This window comes from Elgaria multicarinata, chromosome 6, assembly GCF_023053635.1.
Source record: "Elgaria multicarinata webbii isolate HBS135686 ecotype San Diego chromosome 6, rElgMul1.1.pri, whole genome shotgun sequence".
NCBI classification, from domain to species: Eukaryota; Metazoa; Chordata; class Lepidosauria; order Squamata; family Anguidae; genus Elgaria; species Elgaria multicarinata.
The window spans coordinates 36313106-36329911 of record NC_086176.1 but is presented as its reverse complement, the minus strand read 5'-3'; the positions used below and the strand labels follow the sequence as shown (position 1 = coordinate 36329911).

General features: G+C 39.0%; 1 protein-coding gene across 2 annotated transcripts in view; it reads left to right on the top strand.

The window, feature by feature from the left end:
* The window catches only part of CNTLN (centlein), a 186962-nt gene that overhangs the window by 114223 nt on the left and 55933 nt on the right, over positions 1 to 16806 (top strand). For both annotated transcript variants that reach the window (XM_063129234.1, XM_063129235.1), the window contains 2 exons: positions 496 to 568; positions 1481 to 1701. In XM_063129234.1, the coding sequence (XP_062985304.1) occupies positions 496 to 568; positions 1481 to 1701 (294 nt within the window). The remainder of the gene's footprint in view (positions 1 to 495; positions 569 to 1480; positions 1702 to 16806) is intronic.

Genomic DNA, 16806 nt, shown 5'->3' with positions numbered 1-16806 from the left:
AGAGCCTTAATATTAAGTCAGTCAAGCACACCTCTTCCATTTCGTCTTCATAGTGCATTCTAATAGGAGCATGATTGAAGAAGATATGAGCTATAAGCTCCTCAGAAGTCTTCATGTTTTCTCTGTTCTTAGAAAGTTTCTTAATGTAACAAAGGATCGCTGAAAAATCGCTTGAACTGTAGTGAGATGCATTGTGATATGTAGTTTAGTGACTGGCTAGATGAATGTTCCCAACCCTTGTTCTCCACAGATCAATCTTCCAGTTATGGACCTTCCCTGAATTCTTTCTGCTCTTGCTGCACATTCACAATTAGCAGCTTTGTGTAGTCACAGAGCTAAAGAAGGCAGGAAGGAAGAGCTATATTTTCCCCTTCAAGTGTCACACTTGCTGATTAGTCTCTTGATGCATGAGGGGAAAGAGAATGTGTAACTTCTTAAAATATCCACCTACTTTATGTATTCTGTATGTATTTATTTTTTTGTGTTTGTCTGTAGCAAAACAGAGATGCAGGCATAGCTCCTTTCCAAAGGAACAAGACCATAAATTCAGCACCCATCCCTGTTAAAGGTAAGAATCTCATACATGGTTTGCACTAGCTCTTAAATGCAAAATTATAGTTGCTTTTTGCCTGCCTAATATCTGCGTGGAGCAACCTTTAATGCGATGAATGCCGTGTAAATATTTATTTCTTTAGTAGACTTGTTTCTACTATAATAGATGGACTTTGGTAGTTGGACCTTGGGCTGATCCAGCATGGCTCTTCTTATGTTCATATATCCCACTCATTGACTAAAATCCTCAAAGCAGCTCATAATATTTGTAAACATACAATAGGTATACCAAGACCCAAACACCTAAAAGAAAAAACAGCAGAAACAACTAGCCCAACTCAAGCAGGAACAAGCATCTAATGCTCTTTCCTACAGGGCACTTGGTGTCAGATGGCCCTGAGTGGGGTATTTTGGCCAAATAATAGGACATCCGAATTGAATCCTGGAAATGGTTTGTCCTCCTGTTTTCTACATGCCTGCCTTTTATTCTGAGCTGGAAGCACAGCCAGTTTACTCTGGAGTGGCATAAGTAACTTAAGAAGAACAGCTCACAATAAAGGGTCAGCATAATATGATCCACAGGCAAACAAATCATCTGGGCTGTTTGATCTTTTCTCTCTACTATGGTGCCCAGTGTGCTTTCAAATTTGCCATAAAGACAGATCTGAAAATATACCCTTTTGGTTTCTAATAGAAGACAATGTAAAAGTAATGTCTCAGTTGTGCCGCATCTGTGTGTTGCATCATCATTGGTAGTAGTGTACACTAAATATTATAATGCACCAGCAAGGAAAAGAAGTTTGACGTTGACTGCATTTTGTAAAACATTTGTTGGGAGTCATTAAAAGAGTTGAGAGAGGATACCAATTTCTTCAAATGCCAATGAAAGGTGTCAAATGAATTGCTGATCAACATGACCAATGTTTAGTCAACAGAGAGAAGAGGAGAGGGATCGTTGTCCAGAAACCTGGCTGCTCCATTTCACTCTGGGGACGGATTACATCCTTGCAGCAGCAGTTAGCTATTTCACAAAATTCAAAAAGGACAGCAGTGTCATCTCTCAAAAAGTCCAAGGAAGCAAATAAAAAATTAACATCTCAGCTGCATGTAACCAAACAAAGACTCCAGGCCAGCAAGCAAACTGTTCAGGTAAAGGCTAATTGTAGGTGTGATATGTAAGCAATCTAACATTTGGCCAAATAAATCACAGATATTTTCTGTCAGTCAATTCAAGGCAGGGTTGGACTTGGATTGTATTCCTGTCTATGGCTGCATGAAAAGTGGAGGTTCTATTTAGCTAGCATGGCTACTAGTCACACAATTTGAGCAGCAGTTCAGGTTTGTTTTTCTGAAAAGTAATCCAATTAGCGCTTGTATCTGGTGAGTCCGCATGTCACGGTAAGCCACCTTGAATATAACCCACCGTGGGTTGGTTGTTCGCTTGATAACCGATATTATTCCTAACAGACTATTGGGGTGCACTGCAGCTTGCCACGGATTGTTTCCTTCTTAGTCCTCCTGCCCACTCCCAACGCGTATCCAAGGCACCTTTGCAACAGAAATCCTGATTTCTTAGTTCCCAATGCAAGCGCTCTTTCTGCAGTTGTTCCGCTGGGCTTGATGGCTCAGAATAGAAACTCCCCTGCCCTCTGCATCAGATTGCAAAATTCATATAATATTCTGAGCCTTTATTATGTAAATTTCATTCTCCACTTCAGCCCTTGCTTTGTTAGCAAATACATTTTTTTTTTAAAAAAAAGGCTGCCTCACAATCTCCTTTTCTTGCACCTGCCAGCCACTTTCAGCTCCCCCCTCTCCTCGTGTATGTTGCTTCCCTTCACTGGTCTCTGTTGTTAGCTGTCAGATATACACATGGGCTACAAAGCAGTGACAGGGATCTGTAAAGATATGCAAATTTCAAGTCAGAGCAGGGAGTGAGGGGGATTGGTAAAGACATGCAAATTTCAAGGCAGACAAAGGAGGTGGATGAGTAAATATATGCAAATTTTATGGCAGAGCAGTAAAGCGGAGGGGGAAATTACACAAATTTCATAGCAGTGGACTTGTACAAGACTGAAAAAAAGGTTGAGAATTCATTCGGAACATTGTCCAGTGTCCTTTCTTTTTAATTTTTAGTAGCACAGGGCGGAGGGCACTGACAAGGGAGAAGGATGGTGTCACTAGTGCACTTGTGAGGAGTGGCAGGGTTTTTGTTGCTCTGGTGAGGCGGCTTTCCAGCAGAAACTGCCAGGTCCAGTTAGCGTTAGGAAAGAGGGAAGATACAATGCTAAAGTGACCAATTGCACATCACACTCAGTTGTAGAAAAATGGGTGGTATCCAACAATGTCATTCTGCTTGTGGAAACTAGTACACGACTATGAGGAAGGGGGGAATCCGAGTCAAGTTATGTTTGCGCAACTGGCCAACTAATGGACCTTGGCTCTGCATGCACAAACGCTGCTCATATACCTCATTACTGCTTGCACAAGCTCCATTCATGGATTTTGGCGGAATTGCACAAGTATGGTTTAATTTGGCAGAATGACATTGTTGAATACTGCTCCCTGGGCCAGTTTGGATTATACCTGAAGGCCTGATTAAGCCCGCCGCATCAGTGCGTATGTGAGTACGCTTGCCAGCCTGCTTCTGCCAGATTCTCACTTTCATGCAGGGACTGGATGCTTTATGGCATATATAGTCTTCAACCACGGGACTGAGTCCAACTCATATAGTGTGTTACATATGTCATAATATAGATGATGCAGGGCCAGCAAGTGCACTTATACACTCCTCTGTGCTTTCAGGTATGTTCCAAACTGGTCCATTCTTTTAATTTACTTCAACTCAAGAACAAATTTAGGAATAGTATATGTTCACTATTGGAACATGCATTTCATCTGGCATTTAGTTATACCTAACCGGGAGAACTTCATGCAGATGTACACCCACTGAAATGGATGGATGCATCTTTCCTTGCAAATAGTGGTATACATCCCGATTACAGGGCAACTGGTTGTTGCTGTGCACCAATTGTGCGTGGCTAGAACTAGATTTGGCCAAAGTGGTTTGAAGCAAAATAGCATTGTTCTTTTCCCCCCTCCCCTAGATGACCAGACTTTTGGGAAGATGTTTTTTTGAGAAAATAGGGAAACTCTAGATCACATATGAAAACATTAATTGCTAGCTTTGCTTTAAAGCAAAGGGGTGACCCTCTAAGCCAAAGAAAAACATAAAATGGTTGCAAGAACTCAGGCAAAATATCTGCATGAGTAATTGTGCCAATTCTACCTTTTTCTCAGCATCCAGTTTTAATTTTCTGCTTTCAACCAGTTATGCTTAAGGTGCTCTATTAGTGCTACCAAAGGGGAAATCTACACTTTAAGCAGAGGCTTCGGCTACCTTCCAGTGGAAATGAAGGAGGTAAAATACCTCTACAGTCACTGCAGGGAACATATGTATTTTAGAGAGAGCATTGTGTTTCTGAAAGACCAAATGCTGTGTATGAAACTGATCTAGTTATTAAATGTTAAGGTAGTCAGTCCATGGACAACAGCAGCTATTTTCATGTGCTACTATTCTTGAATGATGTGGTTTTACACCTACAGTTCTCCCTAATAACTTTGTAATGGATGTAGATGTTCTTTGGCATCTGTGGATTATAAAGAAGGATAAGGTAGAAGTGAAAACAAAAACCACTGGAATGATCCAGGCAGGTTTAAAATTGTAAATGTTAGTGGATTTAGGAAAATGTACTCTGAAATGACACAACTATATTTGATTTTCTTTTGACCCTTATCTGCATAATAACTTGCTGGTGTTATGTTGTTTTTATACCTAATTTGTGACCCATGCTTAAATATAGTATAATAGCTCAGCATTTGTAAATGTTAACATAATATGCATAGACAAGATAACTCTGTTGACTGAATGGAACTGAAGAAAGAGGTCCATTAACTGACACAGACAGATGTTCATGCAGTCAGTACTTTATCATATTCCCAGTGGATGCTGGTAGTATAATATCAGCTCTAGATATAAGATTTAAATGTTCCAGATGTTCATTTTGAGATATATTTTACAGTTCCTGCAACTTGAGGATTGACAGGCATCTGTTGGTTTACTGGATGGCTATACTGATATGTGTAATGCTACATACACGTACACTGACTGTGCATGTATATACATTGCACATAGAAACATGTTTGGGAGTTTAAACCCACCCACCCACCGCTTTTTGAAGCTATACAAGTTGTTCATAGGATTCTGGAGTCCATATTGTGTTATCTTTGCAATGAAAATCATATGACCCATATTTTTTTGCAAGACTACTGTATGGAGATTGCACATTTGGGACTTGGTCTGCAGTTTCTGAGACTCTTCATAAGTACTGAAGCAAGGCCTTCTGTTTGTGAGTAAAGTAGTTTGGCTCTGCAATCACTGTATAGAAATCACAGCTGGAGTTGTTACTTAATGTAGAAGTGATGAGATCTGATCTTTCAGGAGTTCCTTAGAAAAATGTCATAGAAGAATTATTGGCAAAATTGAAAGAATCCCTTTTTAAAACCTTGGTTTTTTCCTGCACCCCCTGCGTCTAATGGCAGTGTTGAAATTTCCATCACCAGATGTCTGCTCAGATTAAGACATTCTCTGTTGTACGTACTAGAATAATGACAATTATACATGGGTAAAATATAACATTTGCACAGCAAAAACACATAGAGACACAAGGGATGCAAGATTCAATGCAAAACTGCTATACTGTAATTTAAGTGAGTAATTAGTGCCTTTTAAATGTAGCGACCCAATTACAAAGTCCCCCCCACTACAAAGTTACCCAGAATCCTTTGCTACGGTTCCCATCGTGCTCCAGAAATGGCACCACAGGAGCAATTGCATTGTTTTATGGGTTGCCTTTGACATTTGAAAAGGACTGAGTAGCTGAGCAAAGCCTCCTCAACTGAAGAGGCCAAGATTAAAAAAGGGAACAGACTTGCAACCCACCAGGCAACTGTTTGCAACTCCTTTGGGCTGCACTACACACAAAGGTTGCAAAACAGTTCTTCAGGAATGTTCTTCCAGATGTATAACTGTTGTTTCTTTTTAAAGCCTCTGCTTGGTATTGCCATATTTCAACTGAAAGAATTCCTGCAGTAGCATTTTAAAACTACTGCTGGCATTTCTTAAACAGCTATAGTGTTATTAGTAATGTGCAAAAGAAAATCTTTGTTGCCTGATGCTTTCTACACTTTCCGTTCAAAACCTCCTTAACATTTCAGACCTTGTAGACCTAAGCAAGCAAACTTTTGCGTTAACATGGTATAACTTTAAAAAAGATTGCTTTACTTGTATAATGGTCAGTTCTCTTAAAATATTTTTTTTAAAAGGGGGGAATCTGCCATAATTTCCATTATAGTAATTCTTATTCTTTTTTTCTCATGCTGCTTCATAGCAAACACATTTTCACTACTGGTATATATCTTTTCCTGAGGTTCCTACACCAGAACATGTGGCCCACCAGTTGCCGTTCTTAGATTGCATCTCCTATCATGCCTCAGCATTGGCTATGCTGACTAGGGCTGATGGGAATTGCAATCCAGCAATATCTGGAGGGCAACCTGATCTCCATCCCTGCCTTACACACTAGGAAAACCCAGATTAGAGCTATGCAGATGTGGGTTATAGAGCTACTCATTGAAGAGCTGGCTTGATTTTGAAAGTCTACAATCAAGGATTTAGGTGAGTGTGGGCTAAGCTTGCCTTTTGCCCCAGCTATGAGTCAGCAGGACAGGAAATAAGACTAACCTGAGCTATGGTGGGAAGGGGCCGTAGCTCAGGAGAGGTGTCTTAGCTCAGTGGAAGAGCACCTGTTTTGCATGCAGAAGGCCGCAGGTTGAATCCCTGACTTTTCCAGATAGGGCTAGGAAAGAATCCTGCCTGAAATTCTGGAGACCGCTGGCGATCAACAGTATTGGGCTAGATGGACCAGGCAGCTTCCTATGTTCCTATGACTGATATTTGGGGGTGGAGTGGAGAGGAATTTTCATTTAGACCATTGGCTGTGAGACAACCTGAAGTTGTTTTGCGTTCTGCTGAACCATGCGGCTTCGAGATTGTGAAAAGCTAAGCCATATTAAGATATTTGCGCTCTCTGAGCATGATACTGTGTGGTCTCTGTTGAGTGGATTGCTCTCTGATATGTTAATGAGTGGATGTCCCTAGTTTTGTAATGGGGGTGGACTAGATGACCTTTTGCGGGAGTTTCCATTTCAACCCTACAATTCTTGTTAGTAATTGCTTTCATTTCATGACAGGTACACTTTTAAAGTAAGATTTTTCCCCTCTTATAGATTTGTGTTTCCACGATCAAACAAAATGCCTTTTATGTTCTACTGATGTCTAAAGCAGAATTGCTATTTAAAAAGTCTTCAATTATTAATGAATTTACATAGGCTGCATGTTGAAAATGTAGCCTATTCATAAATTAAAGCAACTCGTCGGCATGAATCAGACCTGTCTGAGTGCTGATATTATATTCATGTAATGCAAACTGAATGTTGATAGATACTAGATGCTAAAAAGGTATAATGTGTCACAGGCGAGTGAATTATACTTGAAGAGAGAGTGCTGCTATTCAAATGGGGGAGAACATTCCTAGAACACTAAGGCAAACCCTTATGGTTTTCCCTGGTGAAAAGTAAGGGGTATGATCCAGCTAAAGTTCAGCACTTGAAATTCCCATTGATTACAATGGAAGAGCTAAGCATGTGCTTTATACCCTTGCATTTCAATCAGTGGAGCCTGAAATTGTATAATTTAAGTTGCCTTGTCTCCTGTTTCGTCTAATCATACAATCAATATACAGATTACAATTAGCCCGTTCTTTGTTCGGTGTATGATATGATTTTGTCATCACAATTGTGTCACAAGTTTTCATTTGTGCTTCATTCCTATTCATGTCCAAACGAAATTCCTTATTTTCTTTTTTGTTTTATTGTCGAGTTATGGGTTATTTTGTTGCGTCAAATCCATGACCACAGCCTATATCTTTTATATAGCTTTATTTATTTATTTATTTATTTTTATTTCTATATAGCCCAATAGCTGAAGCTCTCTGTGGGATTTATTTAAGACATAGCTCAGACACACTGGTATTCTGACACATACAGACACAAAAATAACAGGTGGTATCGAGCGATTGTCCCTCCGCTCATGAAAGGCAACTGTCAACGGAACAGAAGGGGAACTATTTCCAGCATTTCTCCATCCCATATGTAAATCCCTGTGCCCTCTTCAAAATTTGAAGTTTCCCCCAATTCACTGGAGCAGATTTTGGGGGGATGGGGCTGCAGTCAGGTGGAAACCACTGAAAATTATTTTATTTATTCATTCATTCATTTATTTTATTACATTTTTATACCACCCAATAGCTGAAGCTCTCTGGGCAGTTCACCAAAATTTTTTTTTTTTTTTAAGAAAATGGCCTCCTCCTCCCTTCTTCTGCTGATAGATACCTTCCGGGACACTACTTGAATATCAACCACTGTACCTGATGCTAAATGCTGAGAGAGTGTTTCAGCAAAAATACAAAAATGACATGTACCTTGTGTTTCTGTCAGAGACATTCGTCATGACCCACTCAGAAAAGGTGTACACTTGGTGTGTTTTTTAAGCTTTTTATTTGCTTGTTTACTTCAGTTATATATAGCTCATATGTGTATATTCAAGATATGGAATCATGTTGTCCAGTGTAGATATACTTTGACTCTTTGGTTCAAGATTAGGCACAGATTTCCCCTTATTTTTGGATGGAAACAGTGTTTACACATTCCAGAAAACTAAAGGAAATATTTTTACTGGATTCCTTTATATTTGCATTTTGGGGTACAAGATATTTCCTATGATCTTTTCTCCAGTGTTTTGAAGAGGCCTTGTGTTTTTACTTGGAGTATGAGACTCACCGAAGAGAAACAAAGTGGTAAAACTTGGCTCGACCTCTGTCAGTGAGCATTTATAAGGTTTCATTACTCAAGAGTGCTTCCTATGTCAACTATATTCATCAACCCATGCTCAAATGCAAAAGAGGATCATGAGCATTTATGTTGCCCTACCCATTTCCAGCCCAAGTCCTTAAAAGACTGTCATACCATTATGAAAATGAAGTATTATTGGAGCAGCTTGGGACTGTAGCCTTTACTTGCTTTCTTTGCACAACTCATGATAATATATGTACATCTGACATAGGTTCTGGTTACATTTTCAGAAGAATATTTCCGGGGGGGAGGGAATGTAGGTGTAGATGTTGGACATGTGCCAATGTGGATTGTAGCCACAGTCCTGACTACATTTCAGATGGCTTAGAATTGTATCTACCAGAAAATGGATGAATCTAGTTCTTTGTTCAGCTGTTTTACAAATAACAATGCTTGTTGCTACTTCTTTGTTTTTGCTAGGAAACATTGGCCCTTCTAGAAACAATATTATGAAAACTTAAAAAAAGCAACAAGTTTGTGTTGTTTCTTTTTACCAAAAAACAACTCCCTGCAATATTGACATTTATTGAAAGCTCGTACCAAACTTTTAAACTGAATAATAACAAAGTCAGGTTTCAAAGAAGAGAGGTAATGTCTCTTCTAAGTCAGTGAACTTTCCAGCTTGGGTGCCTGAGGTCCCTTAACAGAATATGCCAAGGATTGAATCTTTTATGCCTAATCCCCCTTTAGAGCCATCTAAACTAGTGACCAGTAAATATTAAAATCTGGTAAAATATTACGCTGGTTTGCATTTTTATTACAATATGGTTATTTTAATATAGGATTTATTTCTATCTAAGAATCAGCAGGTATCTACCTTTTTTATACTATTTAAAGGTAGGGGACATAATCCAGAGAGTACCTCAACACTTCTTAATTTCTGGACAAAAACAGTAGTTAATTCTTCAGAAGTATTTATATCAAGAACAGAAAAATAGCAAACAATCTTATTTCTTTTATTGAGCAGCTAGTTTGTGGTTTTCCTTTTCACCACTCAAGTAATAACAGCTTAAAAGTCCTCTTTATACATTTTTTGTATTGTCTACCTCCTGAATTGTTTTTACTTTAACTTGGCAACCTGTATAGCAGACAATCCTGCTAAGGTATTTAGTACATATATGTCAGATCCTCAAGGGCTATGGCTCTTGCCAGATGAAGCACTTTTGATTTTGAGGCTGATGAAACACAGTGCTATTATTGATCTGTGCATGACATAGCCTGACTCTCTGCCGGCAGAGTGTAGCAACATTTATCCAGGAATTTGTGAAATGTCACTTGGATCATGTTCGTAAGGTAAACTGTGCAAAAAACAGGATCCGGGCTGAGAATCTATGTGGAATTGGACGTGACTGTCTTATCCATATGTCCTATATTCTAGCTCAGCCAAGTGATAGTTGTTAACCCAATGGCTGTGGTTTTTATATTATATTTCAGAGAAGTATGATTATCATTTGAAATACCCTGTCCAATAAAGTCATACTATTTTTCCACTCTGTTTTCAAATGCACTTGGGATCAGAATATTTTAAGTCAGTAAATGTGATCTGAACAACACAAGTCAATAATTTCTGTTCTGTTTGTAGCAAATTGATGGTTCTCATACATCACAGAATAAAAGAACCTGCTTATATTCCCTGTAGGAATTTACTTGCTAGTCTCAGTTCACCTACAGGTGTGTGTGTGTCTGTCTCATTAAAATATCAGCAAATACTGTGGTCACAAAATCTATGACATTTATCCCATGATAAATTTATCCCTGCCCCCCAAAAAACTGCACATGCTTTCAAAATGTTTTGTTATGCATTTCAAAAGTAACTGAATTATTTATTTTAGGATGTGAATACAGGTTTTTGTTTGTTTGTTTGGCTTTTTTTACAAACTAAACTGGCAAATCCAATGTCAAACATGTTTTTATCCACTACTGTTAGTTTTAAAATGACTTTCATATATAATGGAGAAAGAAACTTGTACCTGTTCAGATGACCAGGGCTACAAATGTGTGAGTTTATATGCGTAGAATTAACTACTAAAAATTGACAGATTGACTGACTGAATTAATATTAATAGCTCATTGAAATTTGAGTAGTGATAAATGGTAGAAAACAAATGTTTTTCATTTCATAGTAAATGAAATGATAGATTATTTCCTGATTGATAATGGCTGGGTTCACACAGTGGCTGTTTCTATATTAGCCTGAAAATCCGGGCTGGTCGCGGCTGAGTCCCTGTGCATCCAAATAATCCCTGGGAAAACCCAATTCTTCTGCGGTCTCCGGGTGGGGGAGAGCAGAGTCGGGGCTTCTTTTTTTTACCTTTTTTTCCTTTTAAAAAAAATGGCGGCCGCAACGGGTAAGTCCAGGATCATCTCCCCTGCGTCCCTCTACACCCTTATGGTGTAGAAAGGGCAGCATGACACACCAGAATACAGGTTACATTGGGTTATGGTTGAATTGTGGATTGTTATTCAATCATGGGTTGTTGTGTTGTGTGAACTCAGCTGTACTAACAAACCATAGTTTGTTGTTGGTTATGAATTGTGGGTTGTTTGTAGTTAACATGTCTGGGTTCACAAAACACAACAACCCATAATTCAACTACAACCCATGGTTCAACAACAACTCACACTCAACCTGTACTGTGGCTTGTTGTATTGTGTGAACTCAAGTCAATGAGAAGTTATTTTTAAATATCTGCAGGGAAGGGAGCTGCCCATAGACATTAATGGAGAAATCAAAGATTTTGTTATAGTTGGGATTGGATATATGTATCCGTCTCATTTAAAAACAACAACAACAGAATGGATGGTGAGAGTACCCAGACAGCATGCTCAGTGAAGATGGAATGCTCACTGACTTTTGAAAATAAGAAAAAGAAATAGGAAAACTAGTGGGCAAGGGATGGAATGGCGTGATTGGAACCCGGAACGGAAGCACTGCACACTGCAGCATTTTGTTCAACAAACAATAAATACATGAATCTTAAAACATTACTTTTAAAAAGTCTAAAATTAAGGTAATAAAAGATAAAAGTACATGCTTCTGTTGAGGCCCCACAAGATTTAAAAGCTGTTACATGGCTCATTTAAAACACGTTTTTCCTTTTCCATTTTCCTTAAACTGGCCACCTTAACTGGAAAAAAGGCAACCCTCTGAGTCACAAAATGGTTAGGGCCTTTTGTTGCAAAGCATCACTTAAAATTACTAATTAAAATTGCCATAGCAATAATCCTTTGGAGGTTTTAAAGCACTTTTTGATTGTTCATATCATTTCATATACATTATCTTAGTAGTCCTACAACAATCCTGTTAAGTGGGGCAGTATTATTTAGCCCCATATTGAAAAGGGCATGCTAAGTGTCGTGTCTAATGGGTTTATGACTAAAATGAGATTTCAACCAGTGAATTCCTGGCACGCAGTTTACACTGTTAGTCACTAGACCAGCTCCATTAGTTTGGCCTGTACTGATATTTTGAAAACTTGCATATCACAGCACCTGAATAAATGTAGTGGCCTTTTTCATTGCTGAGTGATTTCCTGCCCCCATTCAGTCCTCTTCCAACTCTGAAGAATCCCCTCCCAGCCTGAATCTAGTGCAGTCCATGAAGTGTTCATAGAACTATTTAGCTGGACTCCCTCTTGATGGGCTTTAAAGATTGACAATGCAAGCACTCTGGAGGGAACAGACTAAGGGCCCATCTAGACCAAGCAGGATGTTCCAGTATGAAAGTGGTATGAAAGCGGTATATAAAAGGCAGGAGTCACACTACTGCTTTATAGCGGTATTGAAGTGCCTTGACAACTGTTTGGGCCCACTGACACGTACCATACCGCTTTCATAGTGTTATATCCTGCTTGGTAAAGATGTGTCATGGCCCCAACAGTTGTCAGTGCACTTCAGTACCACTATAAAGCAGTAGTGTGGCTCCTGCCTTTTATATACCGCTTTCATACCTCTTCCATAGTGGAATATCCTGCTTGGTGTAGATGAGCCCTAAGTTGCTGAGTGAGTTAATAGCTCAGAGCCAAATGGTTCATCAGCACCAGGCCACAAAGTAGATTGTGAAACGTTTGGGAACCAAGGCCACAGGTGGAATTTGACAACAGTTTTGTGGCCAGGGCTGGCAACAACCTGGAGGTAGAAGCATGCCTGGCTTCCCTCCCTAGAAGCCCTGATGAGGTTCTGCTTACTATCACAGGCCTACTCTATTCCTTTAGATCAGTTGAATTTTATTTATTTTATTTATTTATTTATTACATTTTTATACCGCCCAATAGCCGAAGCTCTCTGGGCGGTTCACAAAAGTTAAAACTATAATAAAACAACCAACATGTTAAAAGCACAATTACAAAATACAGTATAAAAAGCACAACCAGGATAAAAACCACGCAACAAAATTGATGTAAGATTAAAATACAGAGTTAGAACAGTAAAATTTAAATTTAAGTTAAAATTAAGTGTTAAAATACTGAGAGAGTAAAAAGTACTGAGAGAATCAAATAGTTTTAAAACTATTTGATGAGGAGGCTTTTAAAAGCAAGAACAATAGATGCAGAATTAAAAAGAGAATGATAGCATCCATTTTAGTTTTTAAATGTGTTTACAGATTTGACATAATTTTAGGTCGCAAAAGCAGTGTCTCCAAACATTTTCATCAAGCAGTCAGAGATCACACAAAAATGTCACCCAGGCCTTCTTAATTTTTTTAATTTAGATTGTGTTATCTTGCCACGTTATTGTTATCCAAGCTTCAGAATCTAAAGCGTTGCTTTTTCTACATCAGTTAATCACTACTTGCTTTTGTCATATTTATCTGCTTCTCTTAAATCTTACTCAGAATTGCATATCTCAATGGAAGCTGTTTAGTAAAGTATAGAAATAAGATATGAAGCCCTTGGTGATTCTGGACCAAATCTTGGAAGTTAACTTCTATTTCAAAAGTGATGTGTTACCCCTTTGATGCAAACGGAACTCTTAAATAATTGCTCATTTGTCACAATATAAAACATTGAATTAGAAGGAACATGCATGCAGAAGAGGGAACTGTACACACAGCTGGAAGTTTGATTACTGTTTCTGCCAAAGCGCTTGCCACCAATGAATACACAAGTTGCTTTTTAAATGGAATGGGCTTGTCTCCTCAGCAGTGGGACCTGTTGTATAAAAATAGATAGACACACGTTTCTTTTCCCCCACTGGCATGTTGCTTTTGGTATCCTGATCTTGCTTTCAGGCTGTATTTTGCAGTTCCTCGTGTAGATTCCATAGAAATGTATGTATCCCAGCAAAGCCCTTGAAAGTGTGTTTGTCTTCCACAGTATACTACTACCAGCCTCTCTCTTACTCATTAACCTTGCGGCAAAATAGTGGGCGAAGGGAAACAACCCCTCCAAATTACTACCCAATTTATCCTGTACTAGACTGTGTATGCAAGGTAAGCTCAAACCATCAGAACAGTTCTAGCAACCAAAGCTAGCATAGACACACTGGCACAGTTTAACAAAGCTGCTGTTAGCCTCCTGCAGTTGTTAGCTGCACGTGTGAAGCAGCTCATCTTGTGCAGGTCTCCTGCTTTGAGTGAGGTTGTATTTAACACTTTTGTATTTGATTCTTCTTTTGAGTATTCAAAATGAAATGATTGATTATGGATCAGGAAATTGAGCTATGAACTGTAATCATGATAATATTCACTATATAATTAATAAAAGAGGAAACCAATTGATGGCATGTCTGAGAATTTTGAGATTGTGCCTTTCAAAAGTGGCAAGATGGGTTGTGTGTTTATGAATGTGTGTTCAAGTTGGAGATGAACATAGTTAGACAAAAATCATTTGTGGGGGGTGGGTGGGTGGGAGAAGTAAAGGGCCATTGGTCAGTGGTACAGCACAAGCTTTGTATGCAAAATGTCCTAGGTTCAGTCCCCAGTTCTCCAGGTAAAGGAGATCTCATGGAGAAGACTTTTGTGTAGACAATACTGAGCCACAGGGACCAGCAGTGTGATTCAGTATAAGGTTGTGCTTTTTGTTCCATGGAACAAAAGAAAAGGACAATAAAAGACACAACCTGCAAGGAAGCAAAGAACGGTGAAAGAAAAAAAAAGTGTGTTCTACAATACTACTCATTGCACAGGAGTCTAGAGAAAACTAAACTGCCCTTTCCCAGCCTAAAAGAGCTCATTGCTACAAATAGATTTTCAGCACCCCCCTTTTTATATTTCATGCATGTAAATTATCATTTTCTTAATTTGGAAAGGGGTAGGACTATATACGTTACATTGTAAACTTTACAAAATAGTTATACTGATTTAAATAATAAGCAAGTTTTTAAAAAACAAAACAAAAACAAACCAAATATTATATTTGTTCTAGAGTCATTGTATTTTATATTAGCTTTCTGGGAAATAGATGGAAGCATTCTCTGCTCCTTCAATGAATCTTAAGCCCTAATCAGGTGTTTTAAACCTGAATAGGGTAAACATGTGAGGGGAGGGAACGCTCCAGCCCCATTCCGGTCCCATGCCAGGTCTGTATCTGTGGAGGCGGTCTCCACACAATCCAGAATGCTGATTTTCCATGGGTAGAAGAGGCTCTCCTCGTTGGACCATTGCCCTCCACAGATACGAAAGAGAGGGGCGGGGCTGGAGTGCTCCATCCCCTCACGCGTTTACCTTATTCAGCTTTAGAACACCAGAATAGGGCTTATGTGTAGCAAAATTGCATCTTGTTTTCTGAAACATACGAATACTTGGCATTGCTGCCGTTAAATTTGTTATGAGTTGTAGGGATTGTGGAAAATCTCTGTCTGGCTGTCATGTAAGTACTTTGTTTACAGGGCTTAGATGTGATAAGACATTGGATAAGGACATGGTAAATTCCATCACTGTTTTAGGAAGAAGTAGCACAATTTTGTCATTCTGCTCTTGTTGTTTTCATTCCCCCAACATTTGGGGAAGGCACCTGAAATGTAAGTTAATATATAAAGATGCTTTTAGTATCCTGCATACTGGTTACATCAGTGCTTACTACCAAAGTGAAACATGATTTTGAGCGTATTTTAGGCAATCAACACATATGTATCTAATTTAATTGGGTGTACCAAAGGGTGTATACTTGGTTTTGTATAAAACGGGATTTACCCTATAAATGTTGTTACGGAACTGCTTCACATGTGCTTGCTTTCTTAAACATGTTTTATGCACAATATATTTTATTGGGATTACTTGACAGCTTAGCTCGAGGATCTATTTTGGTTGATGAAGCTGCCAAGAGCATCATCAAAGTTTTTGGATGACCGCAGAGGCACCTGACCCGTAGCATGCAAGTGCTTTCCTCATTGATTAGATGAATGGGAATTGTTCCCTATAAACCCAGAAACATGCAAATGCCTGCCTGACTGCCATGCTACCACCCAGCTGACTGGGTGGTAGCATGGGTACATTTGAATTGACTAATCAAAAGCCCTGGCAAGAAATATGGCCCAATCTTGAAGCATCCCCACCTCTGGAATAGGTCAACAGGTTGATACTTGTTTTGGATATTGTGATGTGCTGCTGCTTTATATAGCTAGTAAGCTAGTCATCAAGAAACGAGTATCTCTCTGAGCATTCTTTTCACTCCCCTGAACCAAACAATTGTTCCTTTTCTTTTGATCCATCATGGATCCAGCTTCTGTGCCATCAAGCTCTTTGTGCCCTTTATTTCAAACTCTAAAAATGTCCTGGAGTTCGGGCATCAGTTGTTCATTCTTTCACCTTTGGCATGCCTCGTTTGTTGGGTCACAGCTTTAAGAATAATCCACGGTCTGATTGGCTTCTACATTCCTCGTGATCCTATCCTAGGATATTTTCTTATTCCAGCCTGACACTTATCCCATGTTTCCAGGGCCAGAGTATAGGAGTATAGTGCCCCATAGCTGGTAGGTATATTAACCACTCTGCTTTTCTCTTCTGTAATGAGCGTGCATGTGTTTTGAGAACAAAAATCTGTAAAATCAGGTCTATGCTTTTGAATTTCTAATGAGTGTTTCAGCAAATTTCCCCATTTTAGAAGCAGTTATTCTTCACTTTGCTAAGAGCATAGTGGATAAACCAAGTGTGTGCTCACAACATCTCCAGTTAAAGGCTCGCTTAGACCTGCCTTGGTCATTACATATGTACATGCATCCTTTGAATGTCCATGCGAATGAGGATGAATGGCAACACATGTCTATAGGGATCTTATGTCTTTG